Raw genomic sequence first — 25490 nt, 5'->3', positions numbered from 1 at the left:
ACTTAGAATAACCTTGTCACACTGTAACTGATAGCTTCCTCAGCACAGGTGTCTATGGAGAGGGATATATTAACCCAGAGCTGAACCTGGAAATATAACTTTCAAATGTCAAGATTAGAAATACCTAACAAACTTTACAATTACTTGAAAATGGACAACCAGTCATAAAAAATTGTGTTATATGGTTATATTATATGGTTATAATATTTCTGCCTAGTACTGAGGAAACTTGGTCTCCAAGAACAAGTCGGAGCAGGTATTTTGTCTTCTTTATATTCACATTAGTAAAAACAAACAAAACCCTGTTATTTACTTAATATTTACGCAGAGCTGATACACAATTTTAGGGCTTCTGCTGCCAAGAACTCTGATCTGAGTGCCAAACCAGCATGCCACTCTGCTCTGAACATGATTATGGTATTTGGGTTGTATCTCCACCCCTTTAACTCCTACAGTGTCAGACATGTCTATACTGCAAAGCCTAATTTTTTTATTTCCAATGCATAAAAAGGTTGACATAATATCATACTCTGGCATAAAAACCAGTGCACAACACACACAAATCCAGACATGTAAAATAAAAAAAAAAATTGAAATCATAGACATGATATTATCGAGGATTATTGTTGGCAGTAACATACTGACAAATAAAGAACTGTTGGTAACATGGAGACCAACATACTGCCACATTGACCAGAAAAATGTTATACCAAAATGGTCCCTATATTCCTCAATCTGGAATATGGTTTAAAAGGACATAATACTCATATGCTAAATCACTTGAAACTGATGCAGTATAACTGTAAAAAGCTGACAGGAAAATATCACCTGAGCATCTCTATGTAAAAAAGGAAGATATTTTACCTCACAATCTCCTCAGCTCAGCAGAGTAAGTTCTGTGTAAAAAGTTATACTTCAGTTGCTACCCAGCTGCAGGTAAAAAACAAATAATAATGAAGAAATGAACAGCAGCCAATCATCATCAGCAGTGCTGAGGTCATGAACTCTTTTACTGTGATCTCATGAGATTTCACTTAACTCTCATGAGATTTCATAGTAAACTTCCTTAAACTGAATAGGGAAATAATATGAGTGAGCACGAAGCTCACTCCCTTAGCTGTCCCGGGACAGACATACTGATTTGCTGCTTAAAGTCCTTTGCAATGGGGTTGGAATACTTAGACATTTTGAGGTAAAATATCTTTCTTTTTTACATAGAGATGTTCAGGTGATATTTTCAGTTTTTTACAGCTATACTGCATCATTTTCAAGTGTTTCAACATTTGGGCATCATGGCCCTTTAATGAAAATTTGTAAGAAACAGATATTCTGATATGTTATCTTTACTTTATTTTTGGCTGGCCGAGAGGACTACTGTGCTTTGCATTCTTTGGTAGCCAAGTGGTAAGTTTGCTCTATTACACACAATGGTCTCCACGTACTAGGCAGCGTAAGCTTCTCCAGAGCCCTTATTTGTATTTAGTACATGGGGCCAAGTATGTTTTACCCTTGATAACATAGTTGAGGTTACATTTGCAGTCCTTTAATTGAAATAAGATAAAGGTGTTTCTATGATACAATTATTTTTTATCTAAAATTATTTTAATGTGATGTAACACAAAAGAGGTTATAATTTTGCATCTATGAGGATACAAGTATTTGAATACTCACCTAGATATCGGATGTGCCAGTAAGGAGTGATAGCAGAGTATTTTTCATGAAACACAATGAGCATTGGAGGAGTAGCCACACCACCGCCAATTGTACTGCTGTAAAGATTCTCTCTATGGAAACATCATAAATTTATGTTTTAGTCCTCATAGAAAGGATGCATAATGCAAAACTTCTTTAGTGAAGTTGCCTAATATTAGGGTAAATTCCAGTCTTTCTAATCCTGTTTATTGTCAATTTTTCAGCTTTAAATCAGTGGTTTTCAAGTTGTGAGCAATCACAATCCAAGCAATAACTCATTTTCCATATTCGCAAAAGTTTGAATTGGATCCAAGCAGATACCGGGAAAAATTACATACTATGCATCGACAATCTATCACCCAACCACAGGCTTTGCACTACGTTTGGAATAAATCTATTATGTTGTGTATGTGCAATACACTCTGAAATGGTCACAGATATCCTTTAAGATGTATATATATCAATATGTGGTCTAGATTCATTAAACCTATATTCCGCATTATTATATAGTCCCTCGGTAGTGGGCACCAAAGTCCGACACCCAATCAAGTGGTGTCCATACACATCATAATGACATCACAAAAGGCCCTATAAATTCTTCTGAAACTCTCCAGAGCTTGCATGGTTGTTCTAGTGACAAGTCATTAGTTACCCCAGTTTCTATTTACCCGTCTTGGTGTCCCTGGTTACCCACAAGACTTCCCACCCTCTTCCCAGCCCTTTGCTTCCTGGTGTCACCTAGTTATTTGTCCTCTGCCTTACCGTTTTGGCATTTATCTAAATTTCTCCTTTGTTAACTGATGCCTGAGTGGATTGATCCTGGTTTGACCTTGGCCTATACTTTAACCCTCCTTTGTCTTCTCCCTGTTAAATTGATGTCTGGCAGACTGTCTAACTATTGTTTCTGACCCTGACCTTCTCTAGTGTCTTTTCCTCTGTACGTCTTTTTGAGGGATCTCCTAGTTTCACCTTGGCTGTCTGACTTTGTATCTTCCCTAGCACTATTACTAGCCTTTGTGCCTACTACCTCTCTAGCAGACCTGTTCCACCTCAGGTTTTTTTGAAAGACGCGTACATAAGAAAGTGCCAAATACCTGCAAGTGGATTCCTTCCAACAACCTTCAGGTAAACCTTACATCAGTATACCCATCATGCCCATACACAAATGGCATTCAGATTTCTCCTACATTGGTGTATCCGGTCCACGGCTTCATCCTTACTTGTGGGATATTCTCAATCCCTACAGGAAGTGGCAAAGAGAGCACACAGCAAAGCTGTCCATATAGCTCCCCTCAGGCTCCGCCCCCCCAGTAATTCTCTTTGCCGCTCTAACTAGTAGCATCTCCACGGGGGTGGTAAAGAGTATGTGGTGTTTAGTTGTAGTTTTTTATTCTTCTATCAAGAGTTTGTTATTTTAAAAGAGTGCCGGCTTGTACTATTTACTCTGCAGCAGAAAGTGATGAAGATTTCTGCCGAGAGGAATATGATTTTAGCACCAGTAACTAAAATCCATTGCTGTTCCCACGCAGGACTGTTGAAACCAGAGAACTTCAGTTGTGGGGAACAGTTTGCAGGCTTAACTGCTTCAGGTATGATCAGTCATTTTTCTAACAAGACCTAGTAATGCTAGAAGACTGTCAGCAATCCCCTCTGGGATAGGTAAGCCATTTTTCTTAGACTCTGTATAAGATTAGGGCATATATTAAGGGCTCTATGCTGGTTGACACTTTTGTGGGCATTATCGATTGCTTTTTAGCATGTTTTTCACTATAATTAAGGTGTTTTTTTCAGACTTTAAAACACTTTTGGGGTTTAATTTGCACCTGGCACTTATTTGGACACCTAATCTAGTCAGAAAGGCCCCTCCACTCTGGAATGAAGAGGAAGGAGGCCTCATTTTCGCGCCTCAATTGCGCAGTTGTTTTGCCTAGGCAGTTCATGCAGCTTCACGTGGGGAGTCCAGAGGCATCAGAAAAGACTCCAGAGAGGCTTATTTCCTACTAAAATAATCCCTAAGGAAGGTAAAGGCCACAGTGGAAGCTGTGGCATAGTACTGTAGTGTGTTTAGCCGGTTAATTGCTGTTATTAGCTCCGGTTTGGGCATTAAGGGGTTAATTGGTCTGAAAATTTGTGTGCAATCTTTTCAAAGCATTAAGACACTGTGGTGAAAATTTCATTTAAATCGGATGTTTATTTGATGGTTTTTTGATGTTTCAATAATAAAGTGTGCACTTTTATTATTTAAAGACACAGTAACGGTTTTGTAAAAAATAATTTTTATTGCATTGAAGATCTGTTTAAGTCTGTCAAACATGTCTGACCCTTCAGATAACCTATGTTCTGTATGTTCAAAGGCCAAGGTGGTTCCCCCATTAAATTTATGTGTGAAGTGTGCCATAGCTTCCAAACAGCTTAAGGACCGTACAATTACACTTAAAGATATAGCCCAAGATGATTCTTTAGCTGAAGGTAGTGAGGATAGCTCACTATCCTCTCCTTCTGTGTCAACACCAGCTATGCCCGCGCAAGCGATGCCCAGTACATCTAGCGCACCAATTGCTATTACTATGCAGCAGTTAGCAGCAGTAATGGATAATTCTCTCGCAGCATTTTCATCCAAACTGCCAGCTTTTCCTAGGAAGCGTGATTGCTCAGTTTTAAATACAGAAAATGAGCAAGCAGACGCAGAGGATAATTTATCTGTAGTGCCCTCACATCAATCTGACTTGGCGGTGAGGGAGGGCCTGTCTGAGGGAGAAATTTCTGACACAGGAAAAGTTTCTCAGCAGGCAGAGCCTGATTCCATAGCATTTAAATTTAAGCTAGAACACCTCCGCAAACTACTTAAGGAGGTCCTAGCTACGCTTGATGATTGTGAGCCTTTGGTGGTCCCAGAAAAATTGTGTAAAATGGATAAATTCTTAGAGGTCCCAGTACACACTGATGCGTTTCCGATACCTAAGAGGGTGGCGGATATAGTGAATAAGGAGTGGGAGAAGCCAGGTGTACCATTTGTTCCCCCTCCTATATTTAAATGTTCCCCATTGTTGACCCCAGAAGGGACGCGTGGCAGACGGTCCCTAAGGTAGAGGGGGCAGTTTCAACGCTAGCTAAGCGCACGACTATACCAATAGAAGACAGTTGCGCTTTCAAAGATCCTATGGATAAAAAATTAGAAGGTTTACTTAAGAAAATTTTTGTTCAACAAGGTTTTCTTCTTCAACCAATTTCTTGCATTATTCCTGTAACCACTGCAGCTGCTTTTTGGTTTGAGGAATTAGAAAACTCGCTCCAGAAGGAGACTTCTTATGATGAAGTCATGGATAGAATTCACGCCCTGAAGTTGGCTAATTCTTTCATTACAGATGGCGCTTTTCAGTTAGCTAAATTAGCGGCGAAAAATTCTGGTTTCGCAATAGTGGCGCGTAGAGCGCTTTGGCTAAAATCGTGGTCGGTGGATGTGTCGTCCAAAACAAAATTGCTTAATATTCCTTTCAAGGGTAAGACCCTATTCGGGCCAGAGTTGAAAGAAATTATTTCAGATATCACTGGGGGAAAGGGACATGCCCTTCCACAGGATAGACCTCTCAAAGCTAAAAATAAGTCTAATTTTCGTTCCTTTCGCAATTTCAGGAACGGACCGGCTTCTACCTCTACAGCCACTAGGCAAGAGGGTAACGCATCCCAACCCAAACCAGCATGGAAACCATTGCAAGGCTGGAACAAGGGTAAACAGGCCAAAAAGCCTGCTGCTGCTACCAAGACAGCATGAAGGGGTAGCCCCCGATCCGGGACCGGATCTAGTAGGGGGCAGACTTTCTCTCTTTGCTCAGGCCTGGGCAAGAGATGTTCCAGACCCCTGGGCACTAGAAATTGTCTCTCAGGGGTATCTTCTAGAATTCAAGGATCTTCCTCCAAGGGGAAGGTTCCACATGTCTTGCTTATCTTTAGACCAGATAAAGAGACAGGCATTCTTACATTGCGTAGAAGACCTTTTAAAAATGGGAGTGATACACCCAGTTCCAACAGCAGAACAAGTACTGGGATTTTACTGAAACCTGTTTGTAGTTCCCAAAAAGGAAGGAACTTTCAGGCCAATTCTGGACTTAAAGATCCTAAACAAATTCCTCAGAGTTCCATCATTCAAAATGGAAACCATTCGGACAATTTTTCCAATGATCCAGGAGGGTCAATATATGACTACCGTGGACTTAAAGGATGCGTACCTGCATATTCCTATCCACAAAGATCACCATCAGTTTCTGAGGTTCGCCTTTCTGGACAAGCATTACCAGTTTGTGGCTCTTCCCTTCGGATTGGCCTCTGCTCCCAGAATTTTCACAAAGGTGCTAGGGTCCCTTCTAGCGGTGCTAAGGCCAAGGGGCATTGCAGTAGCACCTTACCTAGACGACATTTTAATACAGGCGTCGTCCTTTCACAAAGCAAGGGCTCATACGGACATTGTTCTAGCCTTTCTAAGGTCTCACGGGTGGAAGGTGAACATAGAAAAAAGTTCTCTGTCCCCGTTCACAAGGGTTCCCTTCCTGGGAACAATAATAGACTCGGTAGAAATGAAAATCTTTCTGACGGAGGTCAGGAAATTAAAACTTTTGAACACTTGTCGAGTTCTTCAATCCATTCCTCAACCCTCCATAGCTCAGTGCATGGAGGTAATAGGACTAATGGTTGCGGCAATGGACGTGGTTCCCTTTGCTCGAATTCATTTAAGACCATTGCAACTGTGCATGCTCAAACAATGGAATGGGGATTATGCAGATTTGTCTCCCCAGATTCAGATGGACCAGAAAACCAGAGACTCACTCCTCTGGTGGTTGTCTCAGGATCACCTGTCCCTAAAGGCTCAGGGTCTGTGGTCTCGGGAAGAATCTCTTCTCCCGATAAACATTTTGGAATTGAGAGCGATATTCAATGCGCTCCAGGCATGGCCCTCAACTAGCGGAGGCCAAATTCATCAGATTTCAGTCGGACAACATGACGACTGTAGCTTACATCAATCATCAGGGGGGAACAAAGAGTTCCCTGGCGATGAGGGAGGTATCCAAGATCATCAAATGGGCAGAGGATCACTCCTGCCATCTATCAGCAATTCACATCCCAGGAGTGGACAACTGGGAAGCGGATTATCTGGGTCGTCAGACTTTCCATCCGGGGGAGTGGGAACTCCACCCGGAGGTTTTTGCTCAGCTGACCCAGCTATGGGGCATTCCAGATCTGGATCTGATGGCGTCACGTCAGAACTCCAAAGTTCCACGTTACGGGTCCAGGTCCAGGGATCCCAAGGCGACATTGGTAGATGCCTTAGTAGCGCCTTGGTCGTTCAATCTAGCTTATGTCTTTCCACCGTTTCCCCTTCACCCCCGGCTAGTAGCCAGGATCAAACAGGAGAAGGCTTCAGTAATTCTGATAGCTCCTGCGTGGCCACGCAGGACTTGGTATGCAGACCTGGTGAATATGTCATCGGTTCCACCATGGAAGCTGCCTTTGAGACAGGACCTTCTAATTCAAGGTCCATTCGAACATCCAAACCTAGTTTCTCTGCAACTGACTGCTTGGAGATTGAACGCTTGATTCTAGCTAAGCGTGGGTTTTCGGAATCAGTTATAGATACTTTGATCCAGGCTAGAAAGCCTGTCACCAGGAAAATTTACCATAAGATATGGCGGAAATATCTTTTCTGGTGCGAATCCAAGGGTTACTCATGGAGTAAGATTAGGATTCCAAGGATACTATCTTTTCTCCAAGAAGGATTGGAGAAAGGTCTTTCAGCTAGTTCCTTAAAAGGACAGATATCTGCTCTGTCTGTTTTGTTACACAAGCGTCTGGCAGCCATGCCAAATATTCAGGTGTTTGTACAGGCTTTAGTCAGAATCAAGCCTGGCTACAGACCTGTGGCTCCTCCATGGAGTCTAAATTTAGTTCTTTCAGTTCTTCAAGGGGTTCCGTTTGAACCTCTACATTCCATAGATATTAAGTTGTTATCTTGAAAGTTTTGTTTTTAGTAGCTATTTCTTCTGCTAGAAGAGTTTCTGAATTGTCTGCTTTGCAGTGTAATTCACCCTATCTGGTGTTCCATACAGATAAGGTTGTTTTACATACCAAACCTGGTTTTCTTCCAAAAGTGGTTTCCAATAAGAATATCAACCAGGAAATAGTTGTTCCTTCTCTGTGTCCTAATCCAGTTTCTAACAAGGAACGTCTGTTACACAATCTTGATGTGGTTCGTGCTTTAAAGTTTTATCTAAAAGCAACTAAAGACTTCAGACAAACATCGTCCTTGTTTGTCATCTATTCTGGCAAGAGGAGAGGTCAAAAGGCGACTGCGACCTCTCTGTCCTTCTGGCTAAAAAGCATCATCCGGTTGGCTTATGAGACTGCTGGAAGGCAGCCTCCTGAATGAATTACAGCTCACTCTACTAGAGCTGTGGCTTCCACATGGGCTTTCAAGAATGAGGCTTCTGTTGAACAGATTTGTAAGGCAGCGACTTGGTCTTCACTGCATACGTTTGCCAAATTTTACAAATTCGATACTTTTGCTTCTTCGGAGGCTATTTTTGGGAGAAAGGTTTTGCAAGCAGTGGTGCCTTCCGTTTAGGTTACTTGACTTCTTCCCTCCCTTCATCCGTGTCCTAAAGCTTTGGTATTGGTTCCCACAAGTAAGGATGAAGCCGTGGACCGGATACACCAATGTAGGAGAAAACAGAATTTATGTTTGCCTGATAAATTTCTTTCTCCTACGGTGTATCCGGTCCACGGCCCGCCCTGGCATTTTGGTCAGGTTTAATTTTTTTTTTTTTGTAAACTACAGTCACCACTGCACCCTATGGTTCTCCTTTTTCTCCTAACCGTTGGTCGAATGACTGGGGGGGCGGAGCCTGAGGGGAGCTATATGGACAGCTTTGCTATGTGCTCTCTTTGCCACTTCCTGTAGGGATTGAGAATATCCCACAAGTAAGGATGAAGCCGTGGACCGGATACACCGTAGGAGAAAGAAATTTATCAGGCAAACATAAATTCTGTTTTTTAACATTTATCAAAAACACCACTCCATTTAATTGCAAAACACACACACAGACTCTATTAACCTATTTTGAATTTTTGTGATCGGCATCCAATATCAGTAGTTTAGGATGCTGTTATGGGAAAATAGAGATCAAATTTTGTGGCAGTTATCAATATGGTCTGTGTTTGACTTAGAATGATTGTTATCACTTTGTTAACAAAACTTTCCTGCTCCTCCAATATCAGAAAATAATTGGAAAGATTGAAAATGACCCCATAGTTAGCACCAGGTAGTAATACTCATGTAACACTGTATGTATCAATGGGCACCAGTATCACAATATAGAAACACAAATGTATCAAATAAATAATTTGATTTAACAAGTAATCCATTCCATCTCTTCTCATAAAGATTTGTGCCAGAAACAGTCAAATTCAATGTTTCAAGTTGCAGAGAATTGTACCAATCCACCAATACTGCAGATGTACTACTGAGCAATTCATACTTTTGGTAGTTTTGCGCCGGGGTTAGGTTCCAGAAGGAATGGTTGTAAATCGAAACTGTTGTAAATTGATACCCAGTTTATAATGTAAGTCAATGGGAAGTGAGGGAGTTAGGTTCCAGGCCCCTCTCAAAATTGGCATAAGTAACACCTAATACATTATTTTTAAAGCTTTGAAATTAAGACTTTAAATGCTAAACAACATTATAAACCTAATAAAATAATCACACAACACAGAGTATATAAATAAACTAAGTTAAATGAACAAAAACATTTGCTAAACAGCATTATAAACCTAATAAAATAATTAAACAACACAGACTTAACTTGCATTTTTCTGCAAACAGTTATTTCTATGCATTCCAATCTGGACTGATTTATAGACAGGAAGATCTTGTTCTTTTGAAATCTGCTCGATAGCTCAGGTCTGGTTAAACTGATTAATTTCAGCTTGCTTGGCTTTGCTGCTACACAAGCGGACAGCTCCACCTACTGGCTATTTTAATAAATGCACTGCTTTTCAATAGCAGTCACATGACTGGAAAAAAAGGTTGTTATTCTGAAACGGTGTAAATTGAACCGTTGTAAAACGAGGGCCACCTGTATATATATATCTTTCTTTTTTTTTTTTAATATTTTTATTAAGATAGAAGAATAAAAGGTAGTACAGAATTGCTGCATAGACATCCAACACAAAATAAGCAACAACAGTCAGCAAGGTCTGGAATATGTACATTACAGCTGCATATATAGCAAGGTAATAATACGTCCATCTCAAGTTTATATAACAATAACAGGTAGGTATTTTTCTTTCCCTTTTTCTCTTTCCTTTTTATATTTCTTTGAAAGCTGGTATAGCATAGTCTATAATATAATTGTGAGAAGCAAGCACAAAAGAGAAAACATAACATTCTTAATGAACATGGGCTACTGGTAAGAATAACCCAGAGGGGATAAGGGGACTGGGGAAAAAGTGGAGGGAGTGAAGAGGGAGGAGGGAAGAGGGGAAAAAAAGGCACTTGAGCCTCCCATTCTACAATGCTAGGGGTTCCAAAACCTATTTGACCATTGCTAAAATTTCCCCTTAAAGTTTATCTACTTGTCTCCAGAACTCCCAAATCTGTGAGTGCAGGAATATTTTATTGTGCTGAGTGAAAATCGGGCTCTCCATGAGTTCAAAGTAATTCATTATTCTAGCTATGTCATCCCAAATGGGGAAGGTCTTTTGTTACCAGAGTCTGGCAATTGCTAATTTGGCCACAGAGAATAAGTATACACCTAGTAGGTCTGTCGGGATGGAGGATGTTTTAATGTCTAAGTGAAATAGAGCAGTTTGCGGGGTGGTTCTTAGTAGGGGGTCTAATTTAGCACATCTATGGGAGATCTCGTTTAAAAAGGGCTGCAGTATCGGGCACTCCCACCATCATATATGTGCTGGCGATCCCACCAACCCACAGCCTCTCCAGCATAGTTGGGAATTTAGGTGAGAAATTTTAAAAAGCCTGAGAGGTGTGAGGTGCCACTGTGTGCATACTTTAATGTATAGTTCTAATAAAGTGAATGGATAGGTGAGGGATGTGGAGCAATTTGCTGCAGAGAACGAATTTTATCCCATAAGCCGAGGGCGTGCAAGATAATTGTGTTTTGTATCTTATAGAGGGATCTGACGTGTTTGGGCCACCATATGAGATCTGGCAACAAAAGTGGGCTGGGCAATGTTGCTTGTTCTAGTACCTGCCATATACTATTACAAGGAGATACATTCCAGGAAAGAATGTGGGCTAGTCGCAAAGCTTCATGATAGATAGTTAAGTTAGGGGCGCCCGCGCCCCCTCTGAGGAGTGGTTGCTGCATGATTTGTGTGGTTACTCTAGGATGCTTATTCCTCCAGATATATTTGTTGCAGACTTGTTGGAATTTACCTATGAGAGATTTAGGAATCGGGATAGGGAGCGAACGAAAGAGGTATGTGAGCTTAGGGAGCAGCACCATTTTAAACGCTGCTATGCGACCCAACCAGGAGATACATGGGACACCCCATTTGTCTGCGCTTTTTTGAAACTGTTGTAGTAGAGGGTAAAAATTGGATTCTATGATAGTGGACGCATTGCAAGAGAGAAATACACCTAGGTGTTTAATTCTTTGTTGGGACCAATTGAAGGGGTAAGTCCTCTTAAGGACTGCAAGCTCTTTCTCTGGTATATTAATAGTATAGGCCTCAGTTTTGTTGACATTAAGTTTGCAGAAGCTAATCTGGCTGAAGCGATTTAGTAAGCTGAAAAGAGTGGGGAGGGAATGGGAAGGATCTTTCAAAAATATGGTTAGATCATCTGCGAATAACGCAGTTTTCTGTAGTGTCCCATCAATTTCCACTCCTTGAATGTTCGGATTGCTTCTTATCGCCTCAGCAAGTGGCTCCATGACAAGGACAAATAGCAGCGGGGACAGGGGGCATCCCTGACGGGTTCCATTTGTAGATGGAAACACTGAGGAATGGAATCCCAAGCCTCTTACAGAAGCTGAGGGAGTAGAATATAGTGCTTTAACGCAAGAAAGAAAATATGGGGGGAAGCCAAATTTGTTCAGGACTTCAGATAGGTAGGCCCAGTTCACCCTATCGAAGGCTTTTTCGGCGTCAAGCGCCAAAGTTGTACAAGGGAGGTTCCGCCGTTTAGTTTCAAAATAAATGTTGAGGAGTCTCCGGGTGTTGTCTGGCCCCTCTTTCCCCGGAGTGAAGCCCACTTGATCCTCATCTATCAACGACGGAAGGACTCAATTCAGCCGCAAGGCCAAGAGTTTGGCTAGGATCTTTACATCCGTGTTGATTAGAGAGATGGGACAAAAATGTTCACACATATTTGGGGCTTTACCTGGTTTTGGTATAGTTACGATGACTGCCTCAAGCAGCTCCAGGGGAGAGAGCCAGATTGTCTGGGCAGCGAGCAAACACTGGTAAGTAATGGAGAAAGCTGTGGGAGAAAAGTTTTGTAGAAAAGGGCATTATAGCCATCTGGGCCAGGGGCCTTGTGAGATTTCAAAGATTTAATAACTGAACTCACCTCCTCAACACAAAAAGGAGAGTAAAGTAAGTATTTCTGCTCATCCGGCAAAGCTGGGAGAGAGAGTGAGTCTAAAAAGTCCCGAATATGCTGGGTAGAAGGCGTGGGGGAGTCTAGAGAGTCCTTTAAGTTATATACGGAGGAATAATAAGAGGCGAAAGCCTTACCTATATCCGCGGGGAGACGTACTACCCCCTGCGCTGTTTTTATGAATGGGATGCGGGCTTCCGCCGTACGCTGCCTAAGTTTATTGGCTAACAATCTGTCAGCCTTATTTCCTTTTGCATAAAAAGTTTGCTTAAAGCGGTGTACCCGTGACTGATATCTCTTAAGTTCCAGAGCCTCTATCTTAGCTTTGGTATCTTCTATTTGGGAAAGTATCTGGGGATCTAGGGATGAGATGTGAGAGGTGACAAGGTTGCGAAGTGTTAGGTGGAGTTGATCTAAAGTCCCTCCTAAATGTTTCCTATGCTCTGCCTTAAGCTTGAAAAATAGCCCTCTAGTGTATGCTTTAAGGGTGCTCCAGAGGCAGAAATCATCTACAGCCCCATTGTCATTAATAGCTAAAAATTTGTCTAGTTCTTTCTGTATATACAGGATTTGCTCTGGCGTTGAGAGCAAATATTCCGGCAACTTCCAAAAGGGCCTAGAAGATATACAGTGTGGGGCTTTCATAGAGAGCTGAATTGGGGAATGGTCAGACCAAGAGCAGCTGGGTATGTGAACTTTCTAGACATGATCTAGCAATCGGGGTTCGCAGAAGATATAGTCGATTCTGGTATAGGTGTTGTGAACTGTAGAATAGTAGGAGTAGTCTTTGGAGGAGGGGTGGTGGGATCGCCAAATGTCAAATAGGTTATACTGACCGATAAGATTATTAAATTGTCTAGTAGATCTAGAGGTTTGGGGATCACAGGGTTTGAGCCTTGGCTAGCGTCTATCTAGAGTCGTATCTAAAATCATGTTAAAGTCGCCCGCCAGAAGTAGGTTTTGGGTCTTATGGGAGGCTAACAGTCTCAGGAATTTTCTAAGCGCTCTTACCTGTCCAGAGTTTGGGCCATAATAGCTAGCTAGAGTATATGGGACATCATCTAATTTACAGTTTAGGATAAGGTATCTACTTCTGGGATCTTTATAAATTTCTAGTTTTTCGTAGAGTATTGTCTTGTGTACTAATATTGCCACTCCTCTTGATTTGCCTTGGAAGGAGGCTGTCTCAACTACTGGGTAGTGTTTACAATGAAAGGGAATAGGCGCTCCTTCAACCCAGTGGGTCTCCTGTAAAAAAACTACCTTCGTCTTAGCATGGGTCAGGTAACTCGTGAGTCGACTTCTTTTATTTGGGGTATTAAGTCCCCTCACATTGTGGGAGGTACATATGAGAGACATAATGATAGTTAATTATTCGTATTGTAGTAGGAAGGAGAAAAAAAAAAGGGGGGCTTAGGATGGGAAAGGGTTAGGCGGAGGCAATAACTCCTACAATGTGGGTCACTCTTTATTAAACCTTAGTGTAATGTTTTTCTAGTAGGTGCGGTATAGTCGAGAAAAACCGCATAGGTAGTCCTCCTCAAAGAGGGGGGGCTCCTTATAAAAAAAGGGGGAAATAAGGGGATAAAGATTATGGGGGGAGGTAGGAGGTATGACTGTGGACTTTATGTCAATGGCAAGGACCTTAAAAGAAGGGATGGTCACATAAATACAAGGTTAAATGGCTAGTTAGGGGAATTGAGGTTTCAAGGGTAGTGGCCTTAATGCCCACCACATGGTATGAGTGTAAAAGATATAAATATTATGACTGTATAATTAGGAATTAAGTGGAGAATTTCAATGGTTTACACAAATATCAATACAAGAATATGAAAAGAGTGGTCAACCATTCACAAATGTAACAATAACATCAACTACAACATTTTCCGTGTTAACTTTTGTTATACCTTATCAAGATAGCGTGCAGCCTAAAGGCCAAGCCGAGGACATTCAACTTAGCTGGTATTGTCATTCAGGTCTACCTTCGTCTAGAGTATGTTATATCATGCGCCAGTCCTGCTCTTTAGACGTCTTTGTGGCGGTACCGCAAAAGTATGTAGTCAAGTTGAGATAGATGAGTCTCTGTCACTTTGCTTCCCAGTAACTATAGCATATTAACCCACATATGGTAAGAGTTACAGATAGGCAGACGTCTCTGCATATTGCATCAAGTGTCATCTGCAGTATGTATGTCAATGATTTGAGACGACAGGCTTGGAATTGTCTATCTAGGGAAGGCATTAAGTACCTCATTTGTATCTCCTTAAGAGTCTGGACCATTTTACTTTGGCTGTGCTAGGTTTTACTGTGTGCTACGGTGGTGGTGTAGGTACCATGTGGTATCAGTGGTTTCACTCAAGGCCTGCAAAGATAGGGATCTATGGCTTACTCTTTGAGTAATCTAAAAGAAGATAAAGCCTCAATATTCTGCATAGAGGGGTAGGATCAGTGCTCAGGCTGGGCTCCCACTGCACCCTCCCACATTGCTGAGGTGGCTAATTCTATAAGATGTTTTTACTGGCCCACTACTATGTCTTTTACCAAACCGTCATCAGGTATATTAGTACTGCTGCTAAATATTAATCTGCATGACATTTGCGCTAGAAGTACATCACTATTGCGTATTGACATTAAAAAAATATAATTGACAGACACCTAGGCAAGTCCAAGATAGGTCTCTAAATTTCTCAAACTTAGTATAAATTAGCTAGCAGAAATAACATCATAGATATAACTAACAGCATATATAAAAGTTACAAATAACATATGAAGAGCATGTTTCAGCATATACTTATCGTCCAAAGTTCAGGTACATTGAGGCGGATGTCCAAGAAAACAAAGGAAGCCGGAACATTAATTGACAATCTAAGGCTGCACTTTTTGGTTCCAACGGGACCTTTCAAGATGTTGATGATCCAGATCTGTGTCTTTGTGGGAGGGCTGACCATTCAGGCATCTCCTGGTGTTTACGACGAGCAGGGCCTTGCCCTTCAGTGGTATTCCACATAGAATCTGGAGAACCGTGGATGGGTGCAGAGAACTGTCGACTCGGTAGGTTGGATGGGGCCGACCATTCTTCTGCTGAAGCTCGGAGTTGGCTGTGCTGTGATTTTTCTCTGTGAGAGGTCATCAGACTCCACCTTTGCAGAAGCTCATAGCCTTTGGATGGTTTGAGGATGGTGAACACTTGATTGTCCCTGAAGACAAGTAACTTAATGGGGTAGCCCCACCTTTATCTGATGTTGTTCTTCCTGAGTGCAGACGTGATCTCAGCAAAGGTTTTTCTCTCTTGTAGGGTCCGCATGGACAAGTCAGGAAATATTTATAGATTTTTGAACTTATCTGGTAGAGTGGGTTTTTGAAAGTGAGCTCTTTGGATTCGCTCTTTATAAGTAAAATAATGGAGGAGGACTATTGTGTATCTAGGTTGATACTCCGATAAGCCTTTAGGTTTAAGCGAGCGATGAGCCCGGGTCCATCAAGCCTTCAAACTTGAAATGAATCAATCACAGTCTTTTTTGGCAGGAAAGGCTGTTTATTTTTCTTCCTGGCTGACTGCGACATGTTAGAAAAGATATAAGATGGTAGAAAAAATGAGGCAATAGTAACCTGTACTTTTTGTTCAGATGTGTAAATATATAAGCAAAAGTGTCACAATACAGTTGTATTACACTGAGTGGTACGCAGGCTTAAACGGCCTGAGTGAACTTAATCCATGACTGTGCGGCACAGTGTGTTCAAAAGAATAAAGAAAATTTAGCTGAAAGGGGCCTGCTGCTAGCCTTCAATTGTTACACCCTCAAATGTACAGTGCTGAGATGATTTTGTGCCAGAAATTGAAAGTTAGGAAAACAGAGTGAGTCTCTAAGTTCCAGGTGGGGTGACACTGCAAAGCTCAAATCCAGAAAAGAGGCCCTTATATACCAGATGTTATAGTTCCTCAGTTTCTTTAACACAGGAGGGGGAAAGAAGCAGTTCCTACTGGCTTGTGTGCCTGGTATCTCTTTGTTGTGAGAGTTTTCTATTTATACTGCTACTCTGGCTCTGGTAGGCACTATGGCAAACAGTGCAAGGTAATCTGCCAGTAGATGTTTTGTGAATATGGCTTAGCACTACTTAGATTGTATTTATGTAGCAGTCAGAGGCTAAACGTTTACCAGAAGCCTATCTTCAAGCTAATACAGGCCCCTACACCTAGGGATTTGATATGTAAAGATGCCTGCAAGGACCCACAACGATCTTACAAGTTTGCAAGGGATAGCCTTCTACAAAATAATATAACTTCAAAACACCCAAATCTCGCTATTACTATGTATGCAGCAGTGGTTGTGGAACTGTAGGGTTCTTTAGAAATACTCGTTTCTTGCAAAGGGTCTTCTACTAATAGCCCATGTAGTGAGTTCAACCTGACTGCTCTTTAAAGTTTTAGTGCGCTGCGCACTTGCCGGGCAAGATGGCAACCCCCTTCTCTATGGGTGCTTTACCGGGTATATGTTCCCGCCTTCACTAGCTTGTAAGGGCAGCAAATCAGCCGGTCCTAGAGGCTTTTTGTGGGGATGGGTAGTGCAAACCCCTTCGTACCTGTTTATTTTCAGAGAGTCCGGATGATCCGGTAGCATGGCCGCACTCCTCCCAGATATTTCTCGAACTTGGGTAAGGACCTCTGTCCCAGATGTCTCGGTACCTCACAGGACTCTGTAGATTAACTCCGGAGTGGAGCCCCGACCTTCCGGAGTTCTAGGATTAGAGTACTGAAGCGGGAAACTGAAATACTTGTTGTCTGTTTGCCGCGCAGTCAGGGTAGTTATCTCACCTCTCCCTGTCAGTTATTCAGACGTAACACTGGTAATTAGACACGGTATCCCAGTCCTGAGCAGCCGGTACAGATATCCAACAAGTTCAGAAGACTAGATTAGCTTTTTTGTGCGTTTATAATAATATAATTATAGTGAATCAGGCCCAGGAGCCCTCTAGATCTGTGACCGGTACGTTGGACTGCTGGCTCCGCCCCCCCATATATATATCTTTTTGCCTTGCAAAAATATTTTAACATGTCTCTGGAAATCTAAAACAGAAGAGACAGAGGGCGCCACATAGTGCAGATAAATGAGGGAAAAGACTTGAATGAAGAGATATGTACGTAGCAGTAGTAGTTAGGTTCACTGGTTGACATGGAAACATGATGTTTACATAGAATCACATTATATGAGTATAGATGATCAATATATAACACTACACATTTATTGTTGGTTTGGATTCTATTGTCCTGTGGGAATGTTAAAACTATACTCCCTGAAACTTGTGGTTTAAATAGTTATCCATTTGGTTATTTGTATCAAGGATCGTTATTATGTCCAACAGCTGTGTATGTTGTGGGTGTGTAAATTTACCAGATTCTGATTGGTCAATATTCGTTATAAGTGTAGCAGCATTGTAAACTGATTTTAGAGCCTGATGAAACCGTGCTGGGACACGGAGAAACGTGTTGCTTGTTTTTATATGCTCTTAAGCTGTATTAAACACTTTTAAATTTGTTTCATCGCTGCTGCATCCTGATTATTCTGAAGTTTCTGTTGTGCTGTGCTTGACGTCCATTTGCACTTTTGCCTTAAAGGGACACTGTACCCAATTTTTTTCTTTTGTGATTCAGATTGAGCACGACATTTTAAGCATCTTTCTAATTTACTCCTTTTATCAATTTTTGTTCATTCTCTTGGTATCTTTATTTGAAATGCAAGAATGTAAGTTTAGATGCCGGCCCATTTTTGTTGAACAACCTGGGTTGTCCTTGCTGATTGGTGGATAAATTCATTCACCAATAAAAAAGTTGCTGTCCAGAGTACTGAACCCAAAACAAGCTTAGATTCCTTCTTTTTCAAATAAAGATAGCAAGAGAACGAAGAAAAATTGATAATAGGAGTAAGTTAGAAAGTTGCTTAAAATTGCATGCTCTTTCTGAATTACAAAAGAAAAATTTTGGGTACAGTGTCCCTTTAAGTGCTGCTGCTGCTAAACTAGCAGAGACTGCATTTTTATCAAACAACAGTTGGGAAACAGCAAAGAAGTCCTTTGGGAACCCCACCGCTCCTGATACTTTTGTTGCTGGGACAACAAAGACCATCTGTTCCAGGTGCCTGGTGAGTCTGCCGAGCGACTCTTTGGACTCGGCCTGCTTGTATTCCACATCAGCGCTTACTACCAAGTGAGTAGGATACTTGCTACGTACATATCTCTTCATTCAAGTCTTTTCCCTCATTTATCTGCACTATGTGGCGCCCTCTGTCTCTTCTGTTTTAGATTTTCATCTTGTGTCAGTGCACGACACACTAGAGGAACTGCCTGGAAATTTTTGTGTGGACACTGCTACATATCCGCCATATGTGGTTTTCGCTCTGATTTAACTTTTGCAGTATTGTGTGGACACTGCCAAATATTTGTAATTGCCACATATCCATCATTTGTTTTTTATATTCTGATCTAACTTGGTTTTTTGAAAATTATTGCATGGGCACTGCTACATAGCTGTAATTATTTTTTTAAAACAACATTTTTTTATTTTTTTATTTTATATTGTATGATTATAACCCATTGAGACTAATTCACAAAAATCTCTTATATAATTAAGATACTACATTTATTCTACGCTAAAGTATATATATTATTATACTCACTAGATACTTTTAGGTTTCATTTGACAATTTCTATAGACATTTTATTTTAGCACTTTCTGATTAATATATTTTTTGGTCTTCCAGAGTTGTCATATACTACTATTTTCATTACTATCACCAGTTATAATTAACACCTTTTAGATTTTATGATTTCTGTTATTTGGTGCCTCTTACTGGTTATCTGTCTGCACTCTTTTTGCAGATAGTATATCCGTTTGATTATATATTATGTCTCTGTAAATATATTATTTAGCATCAACCTTCATGTCTTTTGTTCCATAGCTACAACAACATTGCCTTAAGGCAAGAGCTCTGATTGGAGAACAGTTCAAACCTTTAGCTCACAGAAAAAATGACTTTCAAAGTGGGCGACCATAGAGTGAGGTATTTGAATTTCATATCTATATTAAAAAGTTATACAACTGATTAATTAAACTCCATCTAAAATAAAGGGGGCGGAGACAAAAGGTTTTTAAAGGTTATTTTAAAAGTTTTTCCATATTTTGTTTATATGCCAGAATCTCTATTAGATGTGTTGCCCAATGGGGCATTGGAAGAGTCTGGGAGCATGTATCGGGACCATTAATATAGCCTACGTTCTTCAGCAAAAGCCACACGGTTGCAGTAGGACACACTGGTACTAAGGCCATAGCTACATATCTAGTGTAGTCGACGGATTGTGTGGTTTGGGCTGCCACACTACCACCCAGGCAACTGGGTAATGCCAATAGAGAAATCTGTCCAACATACAATTAAGTCAGATTAAGTGAAGTAGCCTACAATAAGTGGACAGTGTGCCTACATAATGGCGAATGCTATTCAGTTTTTCTTGGATGAAGTGGAGTGCCTTCTAAACTTTCATTACGTACAGTTCTGCACACAGCTGGAAGTAGAGGTGGGTACCATTTCCAATGCTACAATCTTACTCAAGACTGTATCTGGTGTTCTGGAGGAAAGATCAGCTCTTGTGGGTATTATGTCGCATGGTGTTGATATAACCCTGCATAAGGTGGGAAGCGCTAAGTCAGAGGAGAGAAGTGAAAACAGATCACACAAAACCCCTGGAGCAATATTCAAGATTGGAGCTGACAGTGTTGAGAGGGGCCTAGAACCTATCTCCCTCACTTCCCATTGACTTACATTATAAACTGGGTTTCAATTTACAACGGTTTCGATTTACAACCATTTGTTCTGGAACCTAACCCCGGCGTAAACTGAGGGCTACCTGTACTTACCTATAAAATAAACCCTACGATAGCTACAATATAACTAATAGTTACATTGTAGCCATCTTAGGGCTTATTTTTATTTTACAGGCAACTTTGTATTTATTTTTACTAGGTACAATAGCTATTAAATAGTTATTAACTATTTAATAGCTACCTAGTTAAAATAACTACAAAATTTACCTGTAAAATAAATCCTAACCTAAGTTACAATTACACCTAACACTATACTACAATTAAATAAATTAAATCAAATACAATTACCTACAATTAAATAAAAATAACTAAAATTAACTAAAGTACAAAAGCCCCCTCTAAATTACAGAAAATACATTTTTTTTTACAAGAAGTTTAAACTAATTACACCTAATCTAAGCCCCTAATAAAATAAAAAATCCCCCCAAAATAATAAAATTCCCTACCCCATACTAAATTACAAATAGCCCTTAAAAGGGCTTTTTGTGGGGCATTGCCCCAAAGTAATCAGCTCTTTTACCTGTAAAAAAAGAAATACACCTCCCCCAACATTAAAACCCACCACCCACACCCAACCTTACTCTAAAACCCACCCAAACCCCCCTTAAAAAAACCTAACACTAACCCCCTACCTTGAGCCGTCTTCACCCAGCCGGGCCTAAGTCCTCAACGAATCCGGGTGAAGTGGTCCTCCAGATGGCAGAAGTCTTCATCCAATCCGGCCAGAAAAGGTCCTCCAGATGGGCAGAAGTCTTTATCCAAGCGGCATCTTCTATCTTCTTCCTTCCGGCGAGGAGCAGCACCATCTTGAAGACATCCGACGCGGAGCATCCATCGATCCCGACGACTAAACGACGAATGACGGTTCCTTTAAATGACGTCATCCAAGATGGCGTCCCTTGAATTCCGATTGGCTGATAGGATTCTATTAGCCAATCGGAATTAAAGGGATACTAACCCCACATTTTTTCTTTCATGATTCAGATAGAGCATGCAATTTTAAGCAACTTTCTAATTTACTCCTATTATCAATTTTTCTTTGTTCTCATGTTATCTTGATTTGAAAAAGCAGTAATAAAAGGTTAGGAGCCGGCCCATTTTTTAGTTCAGCACCTTGGTAGAGCTGCTGATTGGTTTGCTACATTTAGCCACAAATCAGCAAGTTCTACCCCTGTGCTGAACAAAAAATGGTCTGGCTCTAAAGCTTACAGTACTGCTTTTTCAAATCAAGATAGCATGAGAACAAAGAAAAATTGAAAATAGGAGTAAATTAGAAAGGTGCTTAAAATCTCATGCTCTATCTGAATCATGAAAGAAAAAAATTGAGTTTAGTATCCCTTTAAGGTAGGAAAAATCTGATTGGCTGATGAAATCAGCCAATCGGACTGAAGTTCAATCCGAATGGCGGATCCAATCAGCCAAAATGATTTACCTTGCATTCTAATGGCTGAACACGTATAATGTAGGTGGCGGCGGTGTAGGGGGGCAGATTAGGGGTGTTTAGACTCGGGGTACATGTTAGGGTGTTAGGTGCAGACACTTCCCATAGGAATCAATGGGATATCGGGCAGCAGCGAACATGAGCTTTTGCTGCTGTCAGACTCCCATTGATTCCTATGGGATCCGCCGCCTCCAGAGCGTACCTGGTTGTTCTTTGATAACTACCAAAAGTAGTCAGATTGTGCCGAACTTGCGTTCGGAACATCTGGAGTGACGTAACCATCGATCTGTGTCGTACTGAGTCCGGTGGATCGTATGTTACATCACTAGATTCTACTTTTGCCGGTCTGTAGGGCTTGATAACTATGGCGAATCAGCCTCGCCACAAATACGCTGCGGAATTCTAGCGTATTTGCAGTTGACGGCTTGATAAATAGAGGCCATAGTCTTGTCGATTAAGGGCTACCACCGATCCTCCCTTATCAGCTGATTTGATGATAATTTCTTAATTTTCTTGTAATTTGCTCAAACATTCCTTTTCTTTTCTAGATAAGTTGTTGGTGATTAGTGTTCTCTGGCTTTTAAGGTTCTCAAGGTCAACCTCAACCCTCTTAAAGAAGGTTTCAAGGATGTAGACCTATTCTTAAAACCTGAGACATTACCTATTCTGGATGAATTGGAGGCTTGTTGATTTTCGCGCCATAGAGTGTCCAAAGCTACTATATCACCATCCTCATTAAAGGTTAGGTTAGGGGTATTTGTACTCTTCAAAAAATGATTTTGTACATTGGATTAATATTAATAATAACTATAATTTAAAATTCACATCTTTCTTCCATGACAACACCATTGATTATTTGGATGTAACTGTTAGGGGCCTTCCGAATGGAGAGATAGAAACTGATGTTTTTCGTAAACCAATAGCAGGGAATTCACTACTTCACGCTAGCTAGCAGCAGTCATCCAAGGCATCTGTCATTTGCCGTAGCCAAAGGGCAATTAATTTGCCTAAAGAGAAATTGCTCTTGTAAGTCCCTCTATGCAAAACAGGCTCATTATCTAACTAATATAACTAATCATTTAGAAATGAGAGGGTACTCTTCAAAAATAATCCATAGAGCCGCAAGACAAGTAACTGAGATAGATAGATTAGATTCCTTAGAGGATAAGCCAATGGATATGATCAGTTTTTCAGGGATCACCTTTGTCACAGATTATAGTTCACAGTATTAACAAATCTGCAGAATTGTAAAGAAAAACTTTGGCCTTTTGGATGCAGACGACAAATTAACAGGCCTAGTAGAGAAAAGAGTCAGATGTTTGTATCGTAAGGGAGAGTCACTGTCTCTTTCAGTACTTAAATCAACAAATACCACTCAAAGTTCTTGGCTTACACATTGTTGAATGTACAGGTGTTAACACACTTTAAATGTTAGTTTGTCCAGAGGTTACTAGTAGCAAGTGTCTGCACACAGTTATATAAGCAACACATTTTTAACTTTCAGTGTCGGATGCACAGTCCTGGCCAAATGTTTTGAGAATGACATAAATATTAATTTTAACAAAGTCTGCTGCTTCAGTGTTTTTAGATCTTTTTGTCAGATGTTACTATGGTATACTGAAGTATAATTACAAGCATTTCATAAGTGTCAAAGACTTTTATTGACAATTACATTAAGGTTATGCAAAGAGTCAATATTTGCAGTGTTGATCCTTCTTTTTCAAAACCTCTGCAATTTGTCCTGGCATGCTGTCAATCAACTTCTGGGCCACATCCTGACTGATTGCAGCCCATTCTTGCATAATCAAGGCTTGCAGTTGGTCAGAATATGACAATATTTTTGTTCACCCGCCTCTTAAGGATTGACCACCAGTTCTCAATGGTATTAAGGTCTGGGGAGTCTCCTGGCCATAGACCCAATATTTTGATGTTTTGTTTCCCAAGTCACTTAGTTATCACTTTTTCCTTATGGCAAGGTGCTCCATCATACTGGAAAAGGCATTGTTCGTCACCAAACTGTTCTTATATGGTTGGGAGAAGTTGCTCTTATAAGATGTTTTTGTACCATTCTTTATTCATGGCTGTGTTCTTAGGCAAAATTGGGAGTGAGCCCACTCTCTTGGCTGAGAAGCAACCCCACAAATGAATGGTCTCAGTATGCTTTACTGTTGGCATGAGACAGGACTGATGGTAGCACTCACCGTTTCTTCTCCGGACAAGGTTTTTTCCGGGATGCCCCAAACAATCGGAAAGGGGATTCATCAGAGAAAATTACTTTACCCCAGTCATCAGAATTCCAATCCCTGTACCTTTTCCAGAATATCAGTCTGTCCCTGATGTTTTTCCTGGAGAGAAGTGGCTTCTTTACTGCCCTTCTTGACACCAGGCTGTCACAAATACCAGACAGCCAAGGCTAGCCCCCACCCCCCTACTACATGGATCACTCCCTGTTACATTAGATTTGGCCATTTCATGGCTTATGGGATCTCCCTGATGCATGCTATGTGCTTCTTTGCTGTGTACACTTGGTCATGGAAGAGCTGATCTTTGACCGGGAAAAACCCTCCTAGGCTGGACAAGCTCCTGGAACTCCCAGTCGGCCGACTCACATGGGCACCCGCCTAACCCCTCTCAGGCTGGCCAGGCTCCTGGAACTCCCGGTCGGCCACAGAACAGCAGGACACCTGCTAACTTTACCCCTGGTCGCTCCAGCAGCACTTTGCCCCAGAGCTCTGCTCTTTTGGGGATTGGTAGCCCCTAGGGAGGACAAGAGCTCGGGGAATTATTGGAGGGAAACTCCTTTGGGAATCGGGGGTTTTGGACACCCCTACCCCCATAACTTCAATGGACTGTATTTCTGGTTCACAGTAACAAATCATGCCACTTGAACTGTAGCATTTGGGGACCGAGAGCTTTAAAATGATCGCCTGAAAGTGCTGTCGATTGACTGGGATCACCCCAAAACCGCCACCCGTAGGTACTGGAATTATGTACGACTGTGGCTGCTATGGAGGCGCAAGCCTGTCTGGAGGGGCGGGAATGGCTGGAAAATTGTGGGATTGTCCAGTGTCTTATCAAGATGAGCTGTGTGTATATAAGGAGTGTGTGTTTCCTGAAAAAATGAGTTCCTGTTTTGCCTGAATGCTAGTATGTCTAGTTATTTGGGTGGGCTCCTGCTAAAATCACTTTCCTGGGCCACATAGCAGCCTGTTCCAGGCAGAGGAAGGACCCTCTGACAGAGCTACCTAGTCTGGGTAGCCAGAGTCTGCCACAGGGTGGGACTCTGAATACTGGTGCTGTCGAGCATCAGGGGTGGCTACAAGCTGTGGTCACTTACCAGCTACATAGCTGCAGTTGGCAGGGAAGAATCAGGACCCGTTTGGCGGAGCTACCCAGTCGGGGTAGCCGAGGAATCCGTCACAAGTCCATCCTCCAAAAGTCTTCGCCTCACTGTGCATGCAGATACACTCACACCTGCCTGCTGCCATTTTTGAGCAAGCTCTTCACTGGTAGTGCCCCGATCCCGCAGCTGAATCAACTTTAAGGGATGGTCCTGGCGCTTGCTGGACTTTCTTGGGAGCCTTGAAGCCTTCTTCACAACAATTGAACCTCTCTCCTTGAAGTTCTAGATGATCCGATAAATGGTCGATTTAGGTGCAATCTTAGTAGCAGCAATATCCTTGCCTGTAAATACCCTTTTAAAGTGGCTGACTGCATATGAACATTAAGCCATGACTACGGCTAAGTGCTGAAATGCTTAGGCTTCTTTTGTGAATCCTGACACATTGTTGGTGTCTTTTGTACCATGTTTTTCTTTTTAAACTGAACTTATTAAAAGTTATTTTTTACTCACTTTGGATCGTGGACATTTG

At 41.4% G+C, this 25490-nt stretch overlaps 1 protein-coding gene across 1 annotated transcript in view; it reads right to left on the bottom strand.

Moving 5' to 3' along the window:
- GLT8D2 (glycosyltransferase 8 domain containing 2) overlaps positions 1–25490 on the bottom strand; it is a 369196-nt gene that overhangs the window by 26299 nt on the left and 317407 nt on the right. The window contains exon 9 of the mRNA XM_053716966.1: positions 1672–1784. Within this exon, the coding sequence (XP_053572941.1) occupies positions 1672–1784 (113 nt within the window). The remainder of the gene's footprint in view (positions 1–1671; positions 1785–25490) is intronic.

The sequence above is a fragment of the Bombina bombina genome, chromosome 6, assembly GCF_027579735.1.
Source record: "Bombina bombina isolate aBomBom1 chromosome 6, aBomBom1.pri, whole genome shotgun sequence".
Lineage (NCBI taxonomy): Eukaryota > Metazoa > Chordata > Amphibia > Anura > Bombinatoridae > Bombina > Bombina bombina.
The sequence above is the reverse complement of the archived record's forward strand: the minus strand, read 5'-3'. Positions and strand labels throughout refer to the sequence as shown.